Source organism: Aedes albopictus, chromosome 1, assembly GCF_035046485.1.
Source record: "Aedes albopictus strain Foshan chromosome 1, AalbF5, whole genome shotgun sequence".
NCBI classification, from domain to species: Eukaryota; Metazoa; Arthropoda; class Insecta; order Diptera; family Culicidae; genus Aedes; species Aedes albopictus.
The window spans coordinates 100,855,545-100,873,135 of NC_085136.1; the positions used below are offsets into that span (position 1 = coordinate 100,855,545).

Below are 17,591 nucleotides of genomic sequence, written 5' to 3' on the forward strand. Positions count from 1 at the left end.
TCAAGAAAATTTCTCCAGAAATTTCTTCAAGGATTACCCTAGAAAATCCCTAATTATTTCTTCATTAATTCAGAAACATCTCTGGAGGTTTAATTTTGGCAAATCGTCCACATATTCCTTCAGAAATTCCTCCAGCGAAGAAGAAGTTTCTCTAAGGATTTGATAATCGTCCAAAGATTCCTTCAAATACTCATCCAAAATTTCTTTCAGAAATTCTTCCGAGAATCCTCGGAAAATCCTTCAAGGATTTATGAAGTTTCCTTCAGAAATTCATCCACGCTTTCCCTAAGGGATTTTTTTGAGAAATGCACCAAAAGTTTCATGCAAATAATCTCAAAATTCAAGTGATGACCCCAAAAATTTCTCCAAGAAATCCATAAGAAAATCTTCCATGGAATCCTTCTGAATTTCTTTCGAGGAAAGTATTCCTGAGATGTTTTCATAATACCTTGGAAAAATCTTTCAAGAATTCATTCTTCTAGAAAATTTCTTTGGGAATTCGTTCAGAGATTCCTCCTGAGTTGCATTCATTCAAATTTCCACAAGCAATCCTCCAAAATCTTCAACAGATTCCTTGAATAATTTCTCCAAAGTTTCTTCTGAAATTCATAGAGATATTCATTAAGGTATTTTATTAGAAAATATTTTCGGGATCGCTTTGGAATTCCCTAGAAAGACCCTCTTAAAATTCCTTCATTTTTTCTCCAAAAACTTTTTAGGAAAACCTGTCATTGATTTCATCCAAAATAGTCCCATGGATGTCTAAAAAGCTCTCCTGGGACCCTTTTAGTAAATTTCTATTGATAACTTCAAAAATTTCTTGAGGGATTCTTTCAGTGGATCTGCCATGGAATGCTTAATAAATTCTCCCATGAAAATTTCTACAGAAAATTTTCAAGAGTTTCCTTTAGACATTTCGCTGGAAAACCTTCCATACATTTTCTCTGAAAGTTCTTCTTAGATTTCTTCAGAAAGTCCTCAAGATATTCCATCAAAGATTTCTTCAAATAGTAGTTTTTCAAATCTTTCTTGCATGCCTTCCTCAACAGTTCCAAGGATTGCTTTAGAAATTCCTTCAAAGATTCTTTCAGAAAAACTTCGACGTATTCTTTCGCAATCCACGTATTCGTACTCTTGGAAATCCTTCATTAAATCTTTTATTTCTTTGCTTTCCTTTTTTTCAGAAACTTGTCAATAAATTCCTCCACAGATTCTTCCATAAATTCTTTAAGTGATTTCTGCAGGAATTCCAAAATTCAGACAGACTTCTGGAATATCTCCGAGAATCGGAGTACTGTTTTATCATTAAATTTCGTACAGTATTTCCTCAAAGGATACCTCTAGAAATCTCTCCATAAATTCTTCCTCGAATTTTCAATGTATTCAGGAATTTCTTCAATAATTTTTCACAAGATTTTTCTTTGTACATTTTTAAGTAGTTTTCTAAAGAATCTCCTAGAATTTTATTGAAAGATTTCAACTGTTAAGCTTCCAATAATTCATAAAGAAAATCCTTTGGGAGTTTCAGCAGAAATTCCTTTAGAATTTTAAATGATAATAACACAAATTCAACGTGTTTGAGATTTTTTTTTTAAATTACAAAGTATAATGTACTTTCATTTATCCGTATTATGTCCCCTGGTACCTGTACGATTATGTTTTGTGCTGACTGTTTCAGACACTATTGCTAATATTTTGTCGGAAAGAGGAGACAAAATATTAACCCTTATGTGGCCGACAGGGTACCCGGGTACCCAGCGCCCATTTAAAAAGCACGGTGTAGAAAAAAAGCAAAAAGTTTGTCGGACACATAACGGTTAAAATTAATCAGTTGCAGTTTCCTCATTGTCCAGAATAAGATAAAGTCTCCAAATAATGTACATATATTCGACACAATACTGAAGTCATTCCCAAGGGCACATACCAGTCTAGGGGCACCAAAATTTTGAAACCTTGAGTAACTAGCTCTTATTTTGGGCAATGGGTAACGCTCGAGAAGCTCCTATGGCAACTCCTACAGAAATTTGTTTACAAACTGCAGACAAAACTTTTGGAGTGGCTCGTTATCGACTGCTTGGAAGAGATATATTGTAAAAGGTCTTCAAAAATTGGGTATTTTCCAGAATTATCATTAGCCATCATTACCCACAAATTTAACTGGTCTGAAAATCCTCTGACCATATTTTTTAAGGTCACACCCCTCTGTGCTACAGCATCACCAGTAACGCTTTGTAATCGTTTTCGGGGGGTTTCCTCGTCGTTTCCGGGAATCACAAATGGGTTTCTGATACATAGTTTGCAAACCGGATCAGCACAGCACAGAGAGCTGCATGTGTCGGTCGGTGTGGTGCTGGTACATTACAGCAGCGTGGCATCCGATTCCGTACCTAGTCGTGCTGGAGAAAGGTCAACCCTCACAAACGTTCACACCGCCGCACACACGGCAAGGGTTATTCGCATGCTCTGATGATTTGTAGCCATTTCCATTGTGAAATGGCAGTTTCATTAGTGCCTTGGGGCAGATTTTACACTAGGATAAATGGTTTGCGATGGGGAGCTTACTATGGAATTTCTCACGGCATCAGCACTTTTATGGGATCCTAGATAGGTTGGTTGGCGGTGGTCTAGTGTTAACTAATAATAGTACTAGGATCGAAATGTAATTGTAATAATAATGTACTTTTTATAACCCTATTTATAAGCACCTTGCATTCGGCGCCTCCATGCATTTGTCTTAGGGACAGAAGAATACTAAAACAACCACTCAGTTAGCTAGCTAGAGAACCAGCGTCGCAGTATTCATCAGTGTTGTACTGACCATGAAAGAGTGATAAAGTTTCTTTTGGATTCCTTACCGAGCGCTTGAACGAGTCGGTCGACAAGTTCCCGGTCTCCACACGCGGCATTCGTTTGCAGTTGTTAATAATTTAGTGATCTTTTCCCCCACCGCACGCGTGGGTTTTTGATCGGTTTCGGTATTAATTAAGCCCAATTAATAGTGCAAAGAAGTGCCATAGGTGTGCGCGCTTAGTGAAGGAAGCGAACTAGATTGACTAAGTCAATTAGTATCGTGCCACAGACTCTATTTAATTCGACACCAAAACAAGTCAACGGTGATCGAACCATTCCCGCATCAACAGCAGCAAAACGGTAGCAGACAGCTCAGCTTGTTTGCTACCTACGGTGTGGACGGCTTGCTGCGGTAGCTTCAACGTGTATTGAACGGCTAAGTAGCACTTTTTATTAGAGTAAGGTGGGGCAAAAGTTCGACCCTAGTTGAAAATTCAACCTATTTCAAAAAATCGAAGCAGATAAAAATAAACAAATACCGTGTGGTGATTCTACCATCCATGAGCTAAAATTTTGCTGAACAAAATTACGCCAAATGTCTTTTCAATTTTGAGTTACAACACTTTTTGTATGCGTGTGTTTTATTCGAACTCTTGCCCCACCACTGGGGCAAAAGTTCGAATCTAGTGTTTGTGGAATTTCGCTAACCGTAGCACACTATTTTGACACTTTGGTGATAGGAATACCTGAAACCAATTAATATTTGATGTTAGAACTGGAATACACTTTAAAATTCGATCTGGATTTTACCCAAATCAGGGTTAAATTTACTGCACCAAAAATTAGTAGTTTTCCGCCAAATTCAGATAAAACAACTTTTTTTTTTCAACTTTAATCGAATTTTCTCACTAATTCCATCACTCTTAGAGATAATATGTACATTTTGCATAATTTTAGGTTTATACCTAAAGTTGCCACATGACTCGAACTTTTGCCCCACAATTCGAACTTTTGCCCCACTATGTGTAAAATATGATTTCCAAATCTTTTTTGCGAAAAATTATACATGCTAAAGCATCTTCAAAATATACCTAGTTACACCCCAAAATAAAATATCGAATTAGATTTCATTACAATTCCATTCCATGCGTTGGAAGGACCATCGCATGTTACAATTTTTTGATCAAAAACCAACATTTTGTCATAACTTTTCGAAATATTGATCAATTTCCATAAATGTTGGAGTGAAAGACTCTTTTCCAAAAAGGGTTCGAACAACCTTGACACCCGAAAGAAATAATTTGAATTGAGCTCAAAAACTTCAAAAGAAACTTTTGCCCCACTCGAACTTTTGCCCCACTTTACTCTACCTATTCATCCCCACAATTGTGTTGAATTTGTTTTGCTTCTCCGAACCAAAGTCGGTTCAAGGTTGTTTAGGCATAATTTCTGTCTCTCTCCCGATGTGAGTTTTTTTTTTTTTTTTGGCTCATAGGGCGCATCAGAATTAGTATTGTAATCGGATAAAAATATTTTCGCTTTTTCCACTTGATTTTTTTCTCTCTTTTATTTCCACTTGTTTTTTTTTTGTTCTTTGCTTGTTTATTCGGCGACAGTGTGCGTCAGAACAACATCCATTTTCGAATAAAATTACAAAGATTTTCGACTGATACATTGACGTTTCATTCTTCCGCGGTTGAGTTTTTCCCGCATAGACGGTTCAAATGGAGGCGAAACGCCTCCGAAAGATATCATTGCTCGAACGCGGTTTTATCAGCCGTCTTCGCCTGGGCCTTGGGTTGTCTATTTCCGGCGCAAATGCAAACCATTGAATATGCTCTCGATTTCTCGAGAGCTGACGCGTAAGTATCCTGGGACCGTTATTCACCAAGTGAAAGCATCCAAGCTGCGTGTTACCGCACCTAGCTACAAAGCAGCAAATGAAATTGCTCAACACGAAGCGTTTAATGTTGAATACGCGGTCTATGTGCCAGCACGAGAAGTGGAGGTGGAGGGGAAGATCCTCGACGAAATGCTGACATGTGAGGACATCAAGACCGGCTTTGGTCGATTCAAAAATAGGTCAATTCCTGATGTGGCTATCCTAGACTGTAAACGCTTATCTAAGGTTTCCATGGAAGGAAATAAAAAGGTGTACTCGCCTTCAGCGTTTTTTCGAGTGACTTTTCCAGGTTCCGTCCTCCCGGAATTTGTTGTAATTGATGGTGGTTTTTACCCAGTGCATCTTTTTAGGCCGAAGGTTTTTAATTGTACCAAATGCAAGCAGTTTGGTCACAGTGATAGCTTTTGCGACAACAAGCCCCGTTGTGGCAAATGCAACCAAGCTCATTTGGAGGACTCTTGCACACAGGAAGCGAAAAAATGTAGCTACTGTGGCGGAGATCCACACGACTTGCAAGTTTGCCCGGCTTACAAAAGACGCATTCGAAATGAGAGTCGCTCTATCATAAAGCGCCCCAAACAGACATATGCGGAGATGGTTAAATCTTTTAAAACACCAGATTCCGTGTCTGAATCAGCTGTCCCAGTTGAAAATCCCTATCAGGAGTTGTCTTCCGATGATCAGGACGATGGCGAAACTGATGAGGGTGGATCTCTTTCGGAGGTACACGCACCTGGAAAAAGGAAGTCATCATCTTCCCCGGGATTGCGCCGAAAGGTCTTTTTAAAGTCTTCCCTCAAAAGTTTGCCTAATGTTAAAGGAGACGGGGTAAACTTAAAAACTCCGAAGAATCAGGTTCCTTCAGCTTCAGATCCATGTTGTAGCAAGAACCTGTCACCCCCGTCTCCGCCTGTTAAATACACTTCAAAGAGAAATAATCGACAAGGTAGCAAGAAAAAAGCTACCAAAGTTCCTCGCAGTTCAAACAAGCCTCCTAGACCCAAGCGAGGACTGTTTACTTTTAGGGTTCTCGTGGATCGCTTATATGATGCCCTCAGCCTTCCAGAAACATTTAGAGGCATTATTGATATGTTTATACCTACAGTAGAAGAATATTTTCGGAATCTGACACAATCATGGCCCCTCCTTGCTGCGATCATATCTTTCGATGGATAATTCATCAAGTGAGGTACAAGATATGATCACTGTGCTACAGTGGAACTGTCATAGTCTAAAACCTAAATTAGACCTGTTTAAGTTTTTGATTCACAACTCTGAGTGTGATATATTTGCCCTTTGTGAAACATGGCTTTCTTCTGAAGATGAACTCAACTTCCACGATTTTAACATTATACGCCAGGATAGAGATGACCATTATGGGGGAGTTCTTTTGGGGATCAAAAAGACTTACTCATTTTATAGAATTCCAATCGCGACTCATCCTGGCGTAGAAATCGTCGCTTGCCAAATAAACGTAAAGGGTAAAGAACTTTGCGTAGCTTCCGTTTACATTCCTCCAAGAATTTCAATTAACCGCCGTCATCTTTGGAATGCGGTTTCTGCACTATCACATCCAGTTTTAATTCTGGGTGATATGAACGCGCATGGTACAGGGTGGGGCGAACCATATGACGATAATAGAGCGGCCGTTTTCTATGATTTGTGCGACGATTTCAATTTGAACATTTTAAATACAGGTGAAGTGACACGTATTGCATCTGACGGCAAAGAAAGTCGTCTCGACCTATCACTGGGGTCAAGTTCACTATCATTCGATTGCTTGTGGAAGGTAATCGAGGATCCTCATGGTAGTGATCACTTACCCATTATAACCACCATTAAGCATAATAGTGAAAGGTCAGACCATCCAATTCAGGTTCCTTTTGACCTCACAAGGAATATCGATTGGCAAAAGTATGCAGAAGCGGTATCTTTTGGCATCGAATCATTCAATCCCCTCCCACCTTTGGATGAGTATCGATTCCTGTCTGAACTGATATATAAGAGTGCATTAGAATCACAAAAACGACGTGTTCCAAGTGCAACCTTCAAAAGAAGACCAGCCACACTAGGCTGGGATGATGATTGCACCCAGTTGTATCTTAAAAAATCTGATGCTTTCAAAACTTTTCGTAGGCACGGTACCTCAGATCTTTATCAAGAGTATGCAAAGCTCGAAAGACAGCTGAGAAACCTGCTGAAAGCGAAGAAGCGTAGTTATTGGCGACACTTCATTGAGGGTCTCTCAAGAGAAACTTCAATGACAACGCTTTGGAGAGTGGCTCGCAACATGCGAAACCGCTCTTCTTCTAATGAGAGTGACGAATACTCCAACCGTTGGATATTCAGCTTCGCGAAAAAGGTCTGCCCAGACTCAGTCCCAGCACAAACGATTTCTTGGGAAACATCCTCAAGAGACGGTTCTCTGGACAGACCCTTCACTATGCTGGAACTTTCTATGGCTCTTCTTTCATCAAACAATTCCGCTCCGGGACGCGATATGATCAAGTTCAATCTTCTTAAGAATCTCCCAGATATCGCGAAAAGACGATTACTAGACCTGTTCAACTCATTCATGGAGAACAACATTGTTCCGCCAGAATGGAGACAGGTCAAAGTAATAGCTATTCAAAAGCCTGGTAAACCAGCGTCTGATCATAATTCGTACCGCCCAATTGCTATGTTATCATGTTTAAGGAAATTGTTGGAAAAAATGATCCTATCACGACTCGATCATTGGGTCGAATCGAATAACTTGCTTTCAAATACACAGTTCGGGTTTCGCAAGGGCAAAGGAACAAACGATTGTCTAGCGTTGCTTTCAACAGATATTCAACTGGCCTTTGCGGAAAAGGAGCAACTGGCTTCAGTTTTCTTGGATATTAAGGGCGCCTTTGACTCAGTTTCCATAGGAATATTGTCAGAAAAACTGCACAATAGTGGACTTCCAGGAATTTTAAATAATTTCTTGTATAATTTGTTGTCAGAAAAACATATGAGTTTCAATCTCGGACAACTGACAACTTCCAGAATTAGTTACATGGGCCTACCCCAAGGCTCATGTTTAAGTCCCTTGCTTTATAATTTTTACGTGAAAGACATTGATAGTTGCTTGGAAGGACAATGCACGCTAAGACAACTTGCAGATGATGCTGTGGTTTCTCTAAAAGGCCCACATGCACAAATGCTGCAAAGACCATTGCAAAATTCTCTAAATAATCTGTCAATCTGGGCAAGAGATTTAGGGATCGAGTTTGCTCCGCAAAAAACTCAATTGGTTGTGTTTTCTAGAAAGCGGAACCCAGCCCAACTGAAACTCAATCTTTTGGGAATAGAAATCGACCAGTCTTTGACTTCGAAATACCTTGGGGTCTGGTTTGATTCAAAAGGCACTTGGGGTACCCAAATCAAGTATTTGGTGCAAAAATGTCAACAAAGGATCAATTTTCTACGCACAATTACCGGAACATGGTGGGGTGCTCACCCGGAAGACCTCATAAAACTTTACAAAACGACTATTCTCTCTGTTATTGAGTATGGCTCTTTCTGCTTCCACTCAGCAGCAAACTGCCACCTAATAAAGTTGGAACGAATTCAATATCGTTGTTTGCGTATTGCTCTCGGCTGTATGCACTCAACGCATAATGCGAGCCTTGAGGTCCTGGCAGGGGTGAAACCTCTCCAGAACCGATTCTGGGAGCTCTCGCTAAGGTTACTTATCAAGTGTGGAGTGAGCAACACACTTGTCATTGAAAACTTCGAAGAAATGCTCAGTCTGAACACTCAATCAAAATTCATGAGAATCTATCTGTTCTACATGTCATCTGACATAAGCCTACCAAGTTATAATCCTCCCGGTGTACACTTCACTAATGACAGTACCTCTGTTAAATACGATCTGTCCATGAAACAAGCTATTCATGGAATACCAGATCAACTTCGATGTATATCTATTCCTCGCATTTTTAACGAAAAGTACCAAAATGTCAATTCCTGTAAGAGATTCTTCACTGATGGGTCTCGCATAAATGGATCCACTGGTTTCGGTGTTTTCAATGAAAATTTCACCGCCTTCCGCAAACTTCAGGAACCTTGTTCGGTTTATGTTGCTGAGCTGGCAGCAATCAACTTCGCTTTGGGGATGATTTCCAACATGCCCGTAGACCATTTCTTCATCTTCTCGGATAGCCTTAGTTCGATTGAGGCACTCCGGTCGATGAAACCTGTAAAACATTCATCTTACTTTCTTACAAAAATAAGGGAGCAGATGGGTGCACTGGTCGAAAGATCATACAAGATTACCTTTGTATGGGTCCCCTCACATTGCTCAATTTATGGCAATGAGAAGGCGGACTCTCTCGCAAAGGTGGGCGCACAGGAAGGTGAGATCTATGATAGAAGAATTTCACATGATGAATTTTTCCATTTTGTTCGCCAGAGTTCTCTTCAAAGTTGGCAAAATGATTGGCGAGATGGCCAGCTGGGACGGTGGTTACATTCCATTATTCCTAATGTTTCTTTGCGAGTGTGGTGGTATGGTCTGGATGTAAGTCGCAATTTCATTCGCGTGATGTCAAGACTTATGTCCAACCATTACTCGCTAGACGCGCATTTACACAGGATTAACCTCGCGTTGAGCAATGTTTGTACTAAGTGCGGTTCCGGTTATGATGACATCGACCACGTAGTTTGGCAATGCCCGGATAATGACGCCTCCAGAGCGCTACTTTTGGATACCCTTGAGGCCCGAGGTAGACAACCCTTTGTTCTTGTGAGAGATGTGTTGGGGACCCGCGATGTCACATACATGGGATGTATTTTCGACTTTCTTCGCTCTGCTGGTATAAAAGTTTAATTTGCTTGTGTTTTCTTCTCCAGTTTTTTTTTTTTTCTCTGTTTTGTCCTCTTTGTGTTACCAAGCTGCTCCTGGCCATCCGGAAGACCAAGTCCCACAACAAGTTGGTACCAACACCACAAAGCACCGAATACGCTAGCAAGATGCGATTCACCCCCGGATGAGCAGCAGTAAAACCTTTGGCCCAATCCTTACCCTGTCCTTCCCTCAAAATGTGACCTTCTAACCTCGAGCTGCCACGAGTACCCTGGCTTCCACCCATTACTAACAGATATCATTAAAAAGTTATTGCTCTGTATAATGTATTAAGTACAAAGAAAGATCCTCGGCTCCGTAAAGCGTTATACGCGATTGAGCCCCAAATAAACGAACTAGATAAAAAAAAAAAGTTTCTTTTGTACATGGTGTCAGAAGTGCGGCTTGCAGTCGAAAAATCATTTATCGGCTAGTAAACGATTCGCGCGCTGGCTGGTTTGTTCGGTATCCTTCTGGCAGACTTGCCGGATTCGGTGTGCGGGAAAAAGTCGGTAGTGGAAATCAGAACGGCGGAACGAGAGAATGGCGTCCGGATTCGACCATTATTTACCGGAGCCACTCGACTGCTCCAACCTTGCAAAACAATGGCCACGATGGAAACAGTTATTCAGTATCTACCTCCGAGCGAACAATAAAATGAAAGAGCCTGAAGCGAGCAAGGTCGCCACCTTCTTGTGGCTGATCGGTCCACGCGGGGTGGAAATTTTCAATTCGCTGTTCCCGAACGACGGAAGTATGGAGGGCATGTTTGGACAGGATGAGAATGCTGCGGCGGGCGATGACGGCGAAGAGAGGTTCGAAGATGCCACCGACGGGGATGCTACACACACACACTTGCAGATGTAATCGCGGCGTTCGACGACTACTGCCTTCCTCGTAAAAACGTAGCCATGGAAGCCTTCAAATTTAATTCAATCGCCCAGAAGGAAAAGCAGACATTCGCCGAATTCGAGACGGAGTTGAGAACGCAAATCCAATATTGCGAGTTCAGCTGTGCTAAATGTCAGACACCGTACAGTGATCGGATGCAGCGCGACAGAATTATCATCGGAATCCAGGATAAAAAGTTGCAGCTGAAGCTGTTGGACGGCAGAGACGACCCGCTAGCAAAGATTATTGAAACGTGCAAAATCTTTAAGGCCGCATCGGAAAATAAGCAGCTCTTGGACAGAAAGGATAATCTTCTCGACGTGAAGCTGGTTTCGAAGAAGGTGGAAGCTGATTCGGAAGTGAAAACCGTGGATGTAGTTACACGTAACCGTTGCTACAGTTGTGGAAGGCAATTCAATCTCAACCATCGAAGGATGTGTCCGGCCATGAATGCTGAGTGTTACGCCTGTTGGGAGACTGGCCACTACAGCAAGTGCTGCCGAAAAAAGTCGACGAAACCGCAGAAAGATAACCTACAATCATCGAAGCCGGGCGGAAAGAACGACAAGGCGATACATTCTGTCAAATGGAGCGACGCTGGTAAGTTGTTGAGCTTAGATCAGGTAGACAATGCATGCGAGGGGCAACTAAACGAAAATGTTATCAAATCTTTTAGAGTGAGTACCAATACTGTGTGTGGTCAGACCGAAGCGCAGCCGTGGAGAAAGGATTTTCGTATTGGAAATGAGAGTGTGCGATTCAAATTGGACACGGGATCCGATGTAAATTGCATTCCCATACGAGTGGTAGAGAAACTTCGTCTTCCCATTGATGAATTCAAGGACGCACTGATTCTAGATTATAGTTCGAACAGAATAAAAATACACGGCTCGGTAAAATTAGTCTGCTTTGACTCTGTGCGTAATTGTTCGTATGGTGCTTCGTTTTTCGTTGTCGATAACTCATTTGAACCATTACTGGGTCTACAGTCGTGCATTGAGTTTGGTTTGATAAAGCGATTGAATGTTGTAGAAGGTCCTCTGGCATTTCCCAAAGATGGTAAACAGTTCGTTGCGTCCTATCGTGATATTTTCGAAGGTTTGGGTAAATTTCCGGGAAAATGCTCGATAACTTTGAAAGAGGGTTCTACTCCGTCACTGCATTACCGTAAGCGAGTGCCATTAGCTTTGCATGATCGTTTTAAGTTGGAACTAGATAATTTGGTGAAAGAAGACGTGATTTCTCCTGTTGACTATCCAACAGATTGGGTGAGTAACATGCAACTCGTTGAGAAGTCGAATGGTAAGTTACGCATTTGTATTGATCCGAAGCCCCTTAATGAGTGCATAAAACGAGAACATTTCTTAATCCCCACTCAAGAAGATCTATTTAGCAGTTTGTCTGGGAAACGCGTCTTCAGTGTTCTTGACTTGAGTAGTGGATTCTGGCAGATGGAGTTAGATCGTGACAGTTCGGATTTGACTACGTTTATGACGCCATTTGGACGGTTCAGGTGGAAGCGTGTGCTATTTGGTTTGAACAATGCACCGGAGATGTTTCAGCGGAAGATGGTGTCGATTTTTGGCGATATTCCCGGTGTCGTGGTGTATTTCGATGATGTCCTCATTGCGGGCTTGAATGAGGAGGATCATGATAGAGCACTAGCTCTAGTTATTGAACGGACTCGACAAAATAACGTCAAATTCAATGGCGACAAGCTTCAGTATCGTCAAGATACGGTGTCGTTTATGGGAAGCATTATCGGTGATGGTCAACTGCACCCGTTGAATAAGGATGTTCGAGCGATTACTGAAATGCCGAAACCTACCTGTGTGGCGGATGTCACCCGGTTGTTGGGTCTCTTGAAATATCTAGCAAAATACATTCCTAATCTGTCCAAACGTACGAGTCATTTGCGCGAATTGACCCATCATGGTGCGAAATGGGAATGGACTAACGAGCATGATAGGGAATTGAAAGACCTGCTATCATCTATCAGTACCAAGCCGACTCTAGCGATTTATGATCCAAGTAAACCTTGTGTTGTTCAGACAGACAGTTCTAAGGATGGGCTGGGATGTGTCTTATTGCAGGATCACGGTCCAGTGGCTTATGCGTCTCGAACTTTGACTAGCTGTGAGCAAAAGTGGGCTCAAATTGAGAAAGAGCTGCTAGCTGTAGTGTTTGCATGTCAACGCTTCCATCATTTTTTGTATGGTCGAGAATTCACAGTTCAATCGGACCATAAACCTCTTGAGACTCTTGTGAAACGAGATATCGATGACGTCACACCCCGTCTGCAGCGGTTGTTCATGATTCTTCTAAAGTACCCTGGGCTTTCTATTGTGTACATACCCGGAAAAGAGGTGGCTGTTGCTGATTGTCTTTCACGTGCCCCATTGCCAGAGGTTGATGAAGTAAATGAGGATCTTCAGGGTGTTGTGCATTCATTGACTAAGAACGCCTGTATGTCGAAGGATAATTATGATCTGTACTTGCAAGTCCTTGCTTCGGACGAGCGTTACATGCGCATAGTGAGGTACGTTGTTGATGGCTGGCCTCCATATCACAAACTCGATGATCTTAGTCAACTTTTCCACAAGTTTCGCGAGGAACTTCATTACGAAAACGGGCTGCTGTTCAAAAATCATCGTTTAGTCGTACCAACTGAATTGCAATCCCAGATTTCTAAATGGTTACATGCAGCACATTTGGGAATTGACAAGACTCTCGCTAAGGCAAGAATTCAGTTTTTCTGGCCTGGAATGACTAACGATTTGACAGAGCTGGTTAGTTCCTGTACAATTTGTGAAAAGTTTCGTCGGAACAATTGCAAGGAACCGCTGGTGCAGGGGGAAATTCCAGAATATCCTTTTCAACAGGTTTCCACCGATATCTACGAATATGGTGGCCATGACTGGCTAGTTGTGATTGATGCTTATTCGGGGTTCATTTGTTCCGATAAACTGCAGGATAAAACCATGGCGAGCGTATGTAAGTTATTCAACAAGTTTTTTAACTGCTACGGATACCCTACTGTTGTACGAAGTGATAACGTCCCATTCAATTGTCTCGAAACAGAAAAGTATGCAAACCAGAATAATATCAAGTTTGTGTTCTCTAGTCCTCGTTATCCCCAAAGTAACGGACTTGCTGAGAAGGCAGTGGCAATAGCCAAAAACATACTAAAGCGTTGCTATGAAGTTGGGGAAGTTGATCAATTTCAGTATCGATTATTAGAATACAACTCCACTCCGGTCGCTAGCATGAAGGTTTCACCCAGTCAGCTGTTTTTTGGACGCCAAATCAAGACACGTTTACCAATGGATGAATCGCTTTTGATTCGAGAAGGAATCGAAGAAAGTGTTGTTCAACGAAGAATTGAACAGAAGCGAAACATCCAAAAAAGGTATTATGATCGTTCCTCTAAGCAACTTCCATTGTTCAGCATTGGGGATCGCGTTCTTTTCAAGAAAAACTCTAAGGAATGGCACTATGGGCAGGTCATTCGTGATGTTAACGGTAAGTCGTTCATAGTGCGGGATAACTTTGGGAGCCATTATCGTCGTAATCGCAGATTTATGACTAAAACTACGAACAATGAAAGTAAATAGCAGTGAGTTGTTGGTCGAAGACGAGTTAATGAATTTCCAACGTCCTAGCGTGCGTGACTCATCGATTCTCCCGAAAGGCTCTGGGGTACCCGTTGCTCCATCTATAGTTCCTACTCGAAGATCGCGTATGCATGACATGTTAGTTGATCAGTCTGTTGGTAATCCCGTTGTTATGGATGGTGGACTATCTAATAGAGCCGAAAATCAAACTGTTGTTGAAGATCGTCCTCCGCCAAATGATCCTCAGATTCTGGATGACTCATTGCACTCTACTGAAGGAGCCTCAGTTGCGGTCCAATCTCCTTGGGTAACTCGCAGTTGTCGATCTGTTGTGCCCCCGAAACGTTACGGTGATTGGGTGGTGTAAAGCAAACATCATAAAAATCTTGTTCACTCTAGAGAGACAGTTCGATAAAATATGAGAACTAAAAAAAAAAAAAAAGGAAAGCGTGTAATAATAATGTACTTTTTATAACCCTATTTATAAGCACCTTGCATTCGGCGCCTCCATGCATTTGTCTTAGGGACAGAAGAATACTAAAACAACCACTCAGTTAGCTAGCTAGAGAACCAGCGTCGCAGTATTCATCAGTGTTGTACTGACCATGAAAGAGTAATAAAGTTTCTTTTGTACAGTAATGTTGATAAATTGATGGAACAACCAGTTCTTTTGTTTATTAGCCTTTGAACTCAAGAAATTTCTCCTGGTTTCCATCTATACACATATTTTCATATATCTGTTCACAAAGGTCGCAGCTCGTACTAATGCGTAAGTCCTATAAGACTTTTAAATAGAACTCTGCCGAGTGCCGATTCTTTTCCGTACGTTAATAACAAGCAATTGGTAAAAAAATCATCAGAACCATACCTGACCGAAATTGTATCAAATAATCCTCTCAAGGAGCCACCATAAATCTATAGTTCCTCCAGAAATTCTTCCGTATCCGGAACCGCTTTAATTTTCTACAGTCATTTTACGCACTAAAACTTCTTCCTACACGCCGGAGTTCTTGTCAAATATTTGACCGTGTGTACTTTAGGCTTTAGAATTGTCAAAAAGATGCTACCAGATTACCCATAAAATAAAATCTTCCCCATTCATATTAATCGATCGAAATAGTCTATCGCACCATTTTCAATTCACACACCAACAAATTAACATCCACAAATGACATCCGTTCGATTCCAACCGACACAAGCCTTGTTAGCCAACTAAGCATCCACCAACAGCCGACTCATCATAGGGATCAATTGTCATTGTCACAACACAACCGCTTTCGTTCCGGTCGTTCCGGGGGATCCCCTTTGGGGCAGTCATTTACACACTGTCATACCCTTGCCGCCGGCAGACAAGCAGCCAAGTCATCCACAGTTCCGTTTAATTTACAGTCGAGTCTCAGTTTTCAGATTTTTCGAAAACTGTCGGGAATATGTGATGGATACAATATGGGAGACAGCGCGTTGTAGGAACCTCAACTGTACCTATTCGACTCGAATCGAATTGTACTATCGCCATCCGTACGATGAGCCTTTTGTTGCTGGGTAAATGGGATGGCAAACATTGTAGTGGTGCTGCTGTTGCTGCTGCTAGTTCAGACATCATCAGCTAGCTACATCATCCAGGAAAAACGGTCGGTCCTCCACATTGTGGTTGTCGCGGTTATCGTTCTGGGTTTATGTCCCGCCATCATCAGTAAATGCGCGCCAATTATTGACATTTCATTTGGCTGATGAATGGCCACGGTCATGGCGGGCGGCTTGATCCGGCTTCCGGCTCGGCTCTGGAAAGCGGCTCTCCGATGGTTAACCATTCGACCGGCAAACGTTTCCTCCTATTGTTTAGTGGAGGATGCGGGTTTTCCAGTAACAGCGATGCGGTCTACCTAGTAGTGTGCCGATTCTCGAGTAGGGGGAAAATGGTGTACCAGTTGAACCATTTATTTTTTTAACCCTTATGTGGCCGGCAGGGTACCCGGGTACCCAGCACCCATTTAAAATACACGGTGTAGAAAAAAGCAAAAAGTTTGCCGGCCACATAACGGTTAATAAAAGCTGTGATAAACGTACATTTGATATATTTACACTAGAATATTTCCAGATCAAAACACAATAGAAAGTTCCAGAGTATACTCGATTTTTTATTAAAATTTTTCTCATGCGCTGGTTGGGTGCTCGTTCATCAGGCCGAAGTACTTTAGGTCGAATGAGTTTAAAGCTAAATTTAAACAGCCTAGTTGAATAATTTAAATATGACATATGCATATACACTCAAACCTCCATTTAGTTAGAATCCATTTAGGTAAAATCTATGTAGGTCTGTCCATTAAGCTAACGTCACCTAATTGGATTCTGAAAGTGTTCAGAGCCGTTGGGGTATTACGGTTATTTTACTGAAAATAAATAGCGAGTGGAGTTAACGAGAATTTAGGGTGTGCTCAAAAAAAAAAAAAAGAGCGATGAGTACTGTTAAAAGCTTCCTAAAAACTTTCTTGATAAATAAATAAATAAATAAATAACTTGTGTGCTTGAATGATTGAATGAAAGTCATGTTAGCACAGCCTCATACAACTGTGTTCTGACAAATGGTAAGTTCAAGCTTTTAGAAATGCCTTCGAAATCTCCCTAAAACCCCATCGGATCCCATGTAACGCAAATGAGACCCTTCGAAACTCCCCGGAAACGCCCCTGAAGACCCCATGCAACGTGTCTGACCCTGTGGGTCAGGATGTACCTCACAAGAATAGTCTATTTTTTGAAGGAAACATCTCTTAATGTAGAGCTAGTAGTGGATCGCCCAAAATAATAGTTTAAAAAATATTTGTATGCTCTACATACCAGATATGTCGCAGGTCGTCAAAAAATCTTCTGACAGTTTGAAAAATTGTTTTACATCATTCGGGTAGAAAATTAGAAATTCGGCCTGCTGACCCATATGTTCTAAGGAACTTTCAAAAGAAATCCGTGAAAGATTTTTCGGGAGAAATTCTTGGAGGACTTTCTAAAGGAACCCATGGAGCAATATCAGAGAAAAACAGGGAAGTTGCTGAACTTATTTTTGGGATAATCCCTAGAAAAATTTAAAAAAAAATTAAAGAAAACTCAGAATTGGCTAAAGCTATCAATGGAAGAATTTCTAAATGATACCTCAGAGAAATCTTCGAAGGCATTTATGGCAGAATTTCTTAAAAAAATCATTGAAGCATTTTCTAAAGGAATCGCTGAAGGAATGCCGCAAACACCAGCGACATCCGTCTCCTCTACGATGTCTCACGTCGCCTTAGTGGGACCAATATGAAACGTCTGGACAGTTACTGACCGATCCGGCTGACCAGTTGAAACGCTGGTTCGAGCACTTTGGAAACCTTTTTCAAATGTCGGTCACGCCATCAACCCTCAGCATGATCCGCCAAGGGTTCGACGCATTACCCGTGTCTACACCGAAGCTCCATCAGTGCGGGAGATAGCAACAGCCATCCGTAGCATGAAATAGAACAGAGCCCCAGGAGTCGATCGCATATCAGCT

At 41.6% G+C, this 17,591-nt stretch overlaps 2 protein-coding genes across 6 annotated transcripts in view; both read left to right on the plus strand.

Annotated features, from left to right (window-relative positions):
* Nucleotides 1–17,591, plus strand: part of LOC115260031 (glutamate receptor ionotropic, kainate 2-like) — an 882,928-nt gene that overhangs the window by 663,409 nt on the left and 201,928 nt on the right. The gene's annotated exons all lie outside the window — the stretch shown is intronic.
* Nucleotides 9,947–14,782, plus strand: LOC134285072 (uncharacterized protein K02A2.6-like). 2 transcript variants are annotated; one of them, XM_062845097.1, is made up of 2 exons: nt 9,947–11,054; nt 11,131–14,782. In XM_062845097.1, the coding sequence occupies exon 2, from the start codon at nt 11,732–11,734 to the stop codon at nt 14,066–14,068; it is 2,337 nt and encodes a 778-aa protein (XP_062701081.1). In that variant the 5' UTR covers nt 9,947–11,054; nt 11,131–11,731; the 3' UTR covers nt 14,069–14,782. The 2 variants fall into 2 exon arrangements, with proteins under 2 accessions (XP_062701081.1, XP_062701082.1); XM_062845098.1 differs by having other exon boundaries at nt 11,131–14,764.